General features: G+C 50.3%; 1 protein-coding gene across 1 annotated transcript; it reads right to left on the bottom strand.

Moving 5' to 3' along the window:
• Positions 1–1,915: 1,915 nt before the first annotated feature.
• On the bottom strand, positions 1,916–7,422 carry LOC144490342 (prostate-associated microseminoprotein-like). The gene is made up of 3 exons (XM_078208107.1): positions 6,892–7,422; positions 5,600–5,708; positions 1,916–2,450 (listed from the first exon to the last, which is right to left on the bottom strand). Exons 1-3 carry the CDS (start codon positions 6,941–6,943, stop codon positions 2,276–2,278), a joined length of 336 nt encoding a protein of 111 aa, XP_078064233.1. The 5' UTR covers positions 6,944–7,422; the 3' UTR covers positions 1,916–2,275.
• Between the last annotated feature and the right edge of the window lie 704 nt (positions 7,423–8,126).

Below are 8,126 nucleotides of genomic sequence, written 5' to 3'. Positions count from 1 at the left end.
TCCGCCTGAGTTTCCAGGGCGGGTGGCTTGATCAGGTTTCAATATAAACATTGTTCCTCTGAATATTTCATCGCTGGACATGGACAAATAAAAGTGAAAGCACAGCTTCAGAGTGTGAAAGTCCCGGGGTGTGACCCACACTGATCGACATGGAGCAACGTGCTAGACAGAGCAAACTCCCTCTACACTGTCCCCCATCAAACACTCCCAGGACAGGTACAGCACGGGGTTAGATACAGAGTAAAGCTCCCTCTACACTGTCCCCCATCAAACACTCCCAGGACAGGTACAGCACGGGGTTAGATACAGAGTAAAGCTCCCTCTACACTGTCCCCCATCAAACACTCCCAGGACAGGTACAGCACGGGGTTAGATACAGAGTAAAGCTCCCTCTACACTGTCGCCCATCAAACACTCCCAGGACAGGTACAGCACGGGGTTAGATACAGAGTAAAGCTCCCTCTACACTGTCCCCCATCAAACACTCCCAGGATAGGTACAGCATGGGGTTAGATACAGAGTAAAGCTCCCTCTACACTGTCGCCCATCAAACACTCCCAGGACAGGTACAGCACGGGGTTAGATACAGAGTAAAGCTCCCTCTATACTGTCCCCATCAAACACTCCCAGGACAGGTACAGCACGGGGTTAGATACAGAGTAAAGCTCCCTCTACACTGAGCACCATCAAACACTCCCAAGACAGGTACAGCACGGGGTTAGATACAGAGTAAAGCTCCCTCTACACTGTCCTCCATCAAACACTCCCAGGACAGGTACAGCACGGGGTTAGATACAGAGTAAAGCTCCCTCTACACTGAGCACCATCAAACACTCCCAGGACAGGTGCAGCACGGGGTTAGATACAGAGTAAAGCTCCCTCTACACTGTCCCCCATCAAACACTCCCAGGACAGGTACAGCACGGGGTTAGATACAGAGTAAAGCTCCCTCTACACTGTCCCCCATCAAACACTCCCAGGACAGGTACAGCACGGGGTTAGATACAGAGTAAAGCTCCCTCTACACTGTCCCCCATCAAACACTCCCAGGACAGGTACAGCACGGGGTTAGATACAGAGTAAAGTTCCCTCTACACTGTCCCCATCAAACACTCCCAGGACAGGTACAGCACATGGGTCATAAGAACATAAGAAATAGGAGCAGGAGTAGGCCATCGAGCCCCTCGAGCCTGCCCTGCCATTCAATAAGATCATGGCTGATCTGAAGTGAATCAGTTCCACTTACCCGCCTGCTCCCCATAACCCTTAATTCCCTTACCGATCAGGAATCCATCTATCCGTGATTTAAACATATTCAACGAGGAAGCCTCCACCACTTCAGTGGGCAGAGAATTCCAGAGATTCACCACCCTCTGAGAGAAGAAGTTCCTCCACAACTCTGTCCTAAACTGACCCCCTTTATTTTGAGGCTGTGCCCTCTAGTTCTGGTTTCCTTTCTAAGTGGAAAGAATCTCTCCACCTCTACCCTATCCAGCCCCTTCATTATCTTATAGGTCTCTATAAGATCACCCCTCAGCCTTCTAAACTCCAACGAGTACAAACCTAATCTGCTCAGTCTCTCCTCATAATCTACACTCCTCATCTCTGGTATCAACCTGGTGAACCTTCTCTGCACTCCCTCCAAGGCCAATATATCCTTTCACAAGTAAGGGGACCAATACTGCACACACTATTCCAGCTGCGGCCTCACCAATGCCCTGTACAGATGCAGCAAGACTTCTCTGCTTTTATATTCTATTCCCCTCGTGATAAATGCCAACATCCCATTCGCCTTCTTGATCACCTGTTGTACCTGCAGACTGGGTTTTTGCGACTCATGCGCAAGGGTTAGATACAGGGTAAAGCTCCCTCTATGCTTCGAACATTAAACATTCAGGACACAGAACAAGATGTTGCTGCTGGATTTTTCTTTATTGAGTCGAAGGAAAACAGAGCGAGGCTGAAACCATGAAGCTCGCGGAAGGTTCTGGAACACTGCTTCCTGGAAACCACTGTGCCTATCTGCTCCAGCCTCTGTAACTAGAGGCACCCTGATGAGGGGGATGTGACTCTTGTCAAGGCTCCCAGATGGCAAACTCCTTTCTCATTTCGATTGCCCTGGGCTAAATAATAAATCAGGACATTGTGGGGAAGAGGGGATACAGACCCGGGATGGGAACAGTCCACATATCAAACTGCTTTGTGATTTGGTTTTGGGGTGAGGAGGTGGGGGAAGGGAGGAGGGTTTTCCAGCCCCTCCGTGGTGTCTCGGTCGCTAGAAGAAGGGGTTGTTCTCTTGCTTCTGCCCACTCCGGAGTTGTAGGTGGCCCATGCGGCTTTTACTGATGCAGGGAATCCTGTGATTGGCCTTCATCACGACAGCCAGAAGGCAGGAGTTGGGCCGCTGAATGACTTCACACCACTCGGGGTAATCGACTGGCTGGGCCGCACTGTGAGGGAACAAAGATGGTGAGAATCTGGGGTCACGGCCAGGCCCTGAACCCCTCACCACCCTCTGCTACACCCATTAAACATCCCTCTACACTGTCCCCCATACAGAGTAAACTCCCGCTACACTGTCCCCCATACAGAGTAAACATCCCTCTACACTATCCCCCATACAGAGTAAACTCCCTCTACACTGTCCCCCATACAGAGTAAACTCCCGCTACACTGTCCCCCATACAGAGTAAACATCCCTCTACACTATCCCCCATACAGAGTAAACATCCCTCTACACTGTCCCCCATACAGAGTAAACTCCCGCTACACTGTCCCCCATACAGAGTAAACATCCCTCTACACTGTCCCCCATACAGAGTAAACTCCCTCTACACTGTCCCCCATACAGAGTAAACTCCCTCTACACTGTCCCCCATACAGAGTAAACTCCCTCTACACTGTCCCCCATACAGAGTAAACATCCCTCTACACTGTCCCCATACAGAGTAAACATCCCTCTACACTGTCCCCCATACAGAGTAAACATCCCTCTACACTGTCCCCCATACAGAGTAAACATCCCTCTACACTGTCCCCCATACAGAGTAAACTCCCTCTACACTGTCCCCCATACAGAGTAAACATCCCTCTACACTGTCCCCCATACAGAGTAAACATCCCTCTACACTGTCCCCCATACAGAGTAAACATCCCTCTACACTGTCCCCCATACAGAGTAAACATCCCTCTACACTGTCCCCCATACAGAGTAAACATCCCTCTACACTGTCCCCATACAGAGTAAACTCCCGCTACACTGTCCCCCATACAGAGTAAACATTCCTCTACACTGTCCCCCATACAGAGTAAACATCCCTCTACACTGTCCCCCATACAGAGTAAACATCCCTCTACACTGTCCCCATACAGAGTAAACTCCCGCTACACTGTCCCCCATACAGAGTAAACATCCCTCTACACTGTCCCCCATACAGAATAAACATCCCTCTACACTGTCCCCATACAGAGTAAACATCCCTCTACACTGTCCCCCATACAGAGTAAACATCCCTCTACACTGTCCCCCATACAGAGTAAACATCCCTCTACACTGTCCCCCATACAGAGTAAACTCCCGCTACACTATCCCCCATACAGAGTAAACTCCCTCTACACTATCCCCCATACAGAGTAAACATCCCTCTACACTGTCCCCCATACAGAGTAAACATCCCTCTACACTGTCCCCCATACAGAGTAAACATCCCTCTACACTGTCCCCCATACAGAGTAAACATCCCTCTACACTGTCCCCCATACAGAGTAAACATCCCTCTACACTGTCCCCCATACAGAGTAAACATCCCTCTACACTGTCCCCCATACAGAGTAAACATCCCTCTACACTGTCCCCATACAGAGTAAACTCCCGCTACACTGTCCCCCATACAGAGTAAACATCCCTCTACACTGTCCCCCATACAGAGTAAACATCCCTCTACACTGTCCCCATACAGAGTAAACATCCCTCTACACTGTCCCCCATACAGAGTAAACATCCCTCTACACTGTCCCCCATACAGAGTAAACATCCCTCTACACTGTCCCCCATACAGAGTAAACATCCCTCTACACTGTCCCCCATACGGAGTAAACATCCCTCTACACTGTCCCCATACAGAGTAAACATCCCTCTACACTGTCCCCCATACAGAGTAAACATCCCTCTACACTGTCCCCCATACAGAGTAAACATCCCTCTACACTGTCCCCCATACAGAGTAAACTCCCGCTACACTATCCCCCATACAGAGTAAACTCCCTCTACACTATCCCCCATACAGAGTAAACATCCCTCTACACTGTCCCCCATACAGAGTAAACATCCCTCTACACTGTCCCCCATACAGAGTAAACATCCCTCTACACTGTCCCCCATACAGAGTAAACATCCCTCTACACTGTCCCCCATACAGAGTAAACTCCCGCTACACTATCCCCCATACTGAGTAAACTCCCTCTACACTGTCCCCCATGCAGAGTAAAGCTCCCTCTACACTATCCCCCATACAGAGTAAACTCCTTCTACACTATCCCCCATACAGAGTAAACATCCCTCTACACTGTCCCCCATACAGAGTAAACATCCCTCTACACTGTCCCCCATACAGAGTAAACATCCCTCTACACTGTCCCCCATACAGAGTAAACATCCCTCTACACTGTCCCCCATACAGAGTAAACTCCCGCTACACTATCCCCCATACTGAGTAAACTCCCTCTACACTGTCCCCCATGCAGAGTAAAGCTCCCTCTACACTATCCCCCATACAGAGTAAACTCCCTCTACACTATCCCCCATACAGAGTAAACATCCCTCTACACTGTCCCCCATACAGAGTAAACTCCCTCTACACTATCCCCCATACAGAGTAAACATCCCTCTACACTGTCCCCCATACAGAGTAAACATCCCTCTACACTGTCCCCCATACAGAGTAAACTCCCTCTACACTATCCCCCATACAGAGTAAACATCCCTCTACACTGTCCCCCATACAGAGTAAACATCCCTCTACACTGTCCCCCATACAGAGTAAACATCCCTCTACACTGTCCCCCATACAGAGTAAACTCCCGCTACACTATCCCCCATACAGAGTAAACATCCCTCTACACTGTCCCCCATACAGAGTAAAGCTCCCTCTACACTATCCCCCATACAGAGTAAACATCCCTCTACACTGTCCCCCATACAGAGTAAACATCCCTCTACACTATCCCCCATACAGAGTAAACATCCCTCTACACTATCCCCCATACAGAGTAAACTCCCTCTACACTATCCCCCATTCAGAGTAAACATCCCTCTACACTGTCCCCCATACAGAGTAAACATCCCTCTACACTGTCCCCCATACAGAGTAAAGCTCCCTCTACACTGTCCCCCATACAGAGTAAAGCTCCCTCTACACTGTCCCCCATCAAACACTCCCAGGACAGGTACAGCACAGGGTTAGATACAGAGTAAAGCTCCCTCTACACTGTCCCCATCACACACTCCCAGGACAGGTACAGCACGGGGTTAGATACAGAGTAAAGCTCCCTCTACACTGTCCTCCATCATGATCTGTCTCCGGGTTTGGGTTATACTCACTTGTCACAGCAGCCCACTCCAATCGGGTTCAGACAGATGCATTGGTAACAATCCTCATTGATCCAGGTGTCACCAATCTCCAGCCGGACACCATTGTGTTCACAAGAGGCTGGAGAGAGAGAGAGGGATCAGTGGAAGATAGTGGTGATATTTACAGAGAGCCCAGTACATTGTGTCTGCCCCCCCAGAACCATTCCCCCCAATCCCCTCCCTAAATCCACAATCCCCTCTCCCCATTTGCCTGCTCCATTCTCAATCTGCACCATCGCTCTGGAGCCTTCCCCCCAACATCCTACAGTGCAGGAGGAGGCCATTCGGCCCATCGTGTCTGCCCCGTGCACCATCCCACCCAGGCCCTATCCCCATAACCCCATGCATTTACCCTGCTAGTCCCCCTAACACTCAGGTTAATTTAACACGGCCAATCCCCCTAACCCGCACATCTTTGGACACTACGGGGTAATTTAGCATAGCCAATCCACCTAACCTACACATCTTTCAGACTGTGGGAGGAAACCGGAGCACCCGGAGGAAACCCCCGCAGACATGTGGAGAATGTGCGAACTCCACACAGACAGTCACCCGAGGCTGGGAATTGAACCCGGGTCCCTGGCGTTGTGAGGCAGCAGTGCTAACCCACTGTGCCGCCCACAATACCATTGCTTTGTGGGAGTTGTGATTACCTTTGCCATCAAAGAAGCATCCTCCAGCGCTGAGTGTGCCCCGAGGAGAGATAACCAACAGCAAGCACAGAAACCTCACTGCAGACCCCAACATCATTACCCAAATCAGTCGGTGCACCCCGCGGCGGCCTCACCTGTGTTCACCTCGCAATCTCACTCTCTGTCTGTCCACCACACAGCCCCTCACTCTGTAAGCCACCCCGCAATCTCTGTCTGTCCACCCTGCAGCCTCTCTCCGTCAATCCACCCCGCAGTCTCTCTCTCTGTCCACCCTGCACACTCTCACCCTGTGTCACACCGCGGTCTCTCTCTCTACCCCACAATCTCTGTCTGTCCACCCCGCACACTCACCCTGTGTCACCCCACCGTCTCCCCTGCACACTCTCACTCTGTGCCCACACTGCGGTGTCTCTCTCTCTCTCTACCCCCCAGTCTCTCACCCTGCCTGCTTGTCTATCTGAAACTATCCTTTAGTATTTCTGACTCGGTCCCTCTCTTAGTCACTGTGTAATTATACTTTGCACTCCTCACTGACACTCTTCCCTGGTCAGAAGTATCACTGTCTCTGTCCAATCCTTTCACAATGACTCGGAGCGCTGTCTATCTCACCTTTATACTGTTCCATCGCTCTGTCCCTCCCTTTTCCGTGTTGGTTGTCCATCGATCGATCTTGTCCTGTGTGTGTGCTCAGGCCGCCTGCCTCTGCGATAATGCTATCTTCTTGTTTACCAGCGATTGTTTGGGAGGCAGTTGCCACCACTGCTGTTAATTAGCGAGGCGTCAAGGCGATGGGGTGACCCATCATCACTGTGAGTGATTCCACTTAATCTCTTGTGGTCATTCATTCTGGACACAGTCCGATTACTGATGTCAGTTTGGAGGTAAATACTGACCCAGAGAGATCTCCCTTGTTTTACTCTCGGCCGAGGTTCTGATGATGTAGGAACAGGAATTGGAACATTGAGCCTGTTCCACTATTCACTGAGATCATTGCTGATCTGTCGCCTAACCCCATAAACCTGCCTATGGCAAAGAACAAAGAAAATTACAGCACAGGAACAGGCCCTTCGGCCCCTCCAAGCCTGCACCCACCATGCTGCCTGACTTAATTAAAACCCCCTATCCTTCCGGGGACCGTATCCCTCTATTCCCATCCTATTCATGTATTTGTCCAGACGCCCCTTAAAAGTCACTACCGTATCCGCTTCCACTACCTCCCCCGGCAACGGGTTCCAGACACCCACCACCCTCTGTGTAAAAACTCTGCCTCGTACATCTCCTTTAAACCTTGCCCCTCGCACCTTAAACCTCTGCCCCTTAGTAATTGACTCTTCCACCCTGGGAAAAAGCTTCTGACTATCCACTCTGTCCAGGCCTCTCATAATCTTGTAGACTTCTATCAGGTCGCCTCTCAACCTCCGTCGTTCCAGTGAGAACAAACCAAGTTTCTCCAACCTCTCCTCATAGCTAATGCCCTCCATACCAGGCAACATCCTGGTAAATCTTTTCTGTACCCTCTCCAAAGCCTCCACATCCTTCTGGTAGTGTGGCGACCAGAATTAAACACTATATTCCAAGTGCGGCCTAACTAAGGTTCTATAAAGCTGCATCATGACTTGCCAATTTTTAAACTCAATGCCCCGGCCGATGAAGGCAAACATGCCCGCATGCCTTCTTGACTACCTTCTCCACCTGCGTTGCCACTTTCAGTGACCTGTGTACCTGTACACCCAGATCCCTCTGCCTATCAATACTCTTCAGGGTTCTACCATTTACTGTATATTTTCTATCTGTATTAGACCGTCCAAAATACATTACCTCACATTTGTCCGGATTAAACTCCA

Source organism: Mustelus asterias, unplaced genomic scaffold (genome assembly GCF_964213995.1).
Source record: "Mustelus asterias unplaced genomic scaffold, sMusAst1.hap1.1 HAP1_SCAFFOLD_3183, whole genome shotgun sequence".
Lineage (NCBI taxonomy): Eukaryota > Metazoa > Chordata > Chondrichthyes > Carcharhiniformes > Triakidae > Mustelus > Mustelus asterias.
This window is presented reverse-complemented; position numbering and strand designations above follow the sequence as displayed.

Coding starts and splice junctions, on each gene's coding strand:
- LOC144490342 (XM_078208107.1), bottom strand. CDS start 6,943: ATGGACAACCAACACGGAAAAGGGAGGGACAGAGCGATGGAACAGTAT. Junction 5,709..6,891: donor AGCGATGGAACAGTATAAAG/GTGAGATAGACA, acceptor CTCTCTCTCCAG/CCTCTTGTGAACACAATGGT. Junction 2,451..5,599: donor GGAGTGGGCTGCTGTGACAA/GTGAGTATAACC, acceptor GTTCCCTCACAG/TGCGGCCCAGCCAGTCGATT.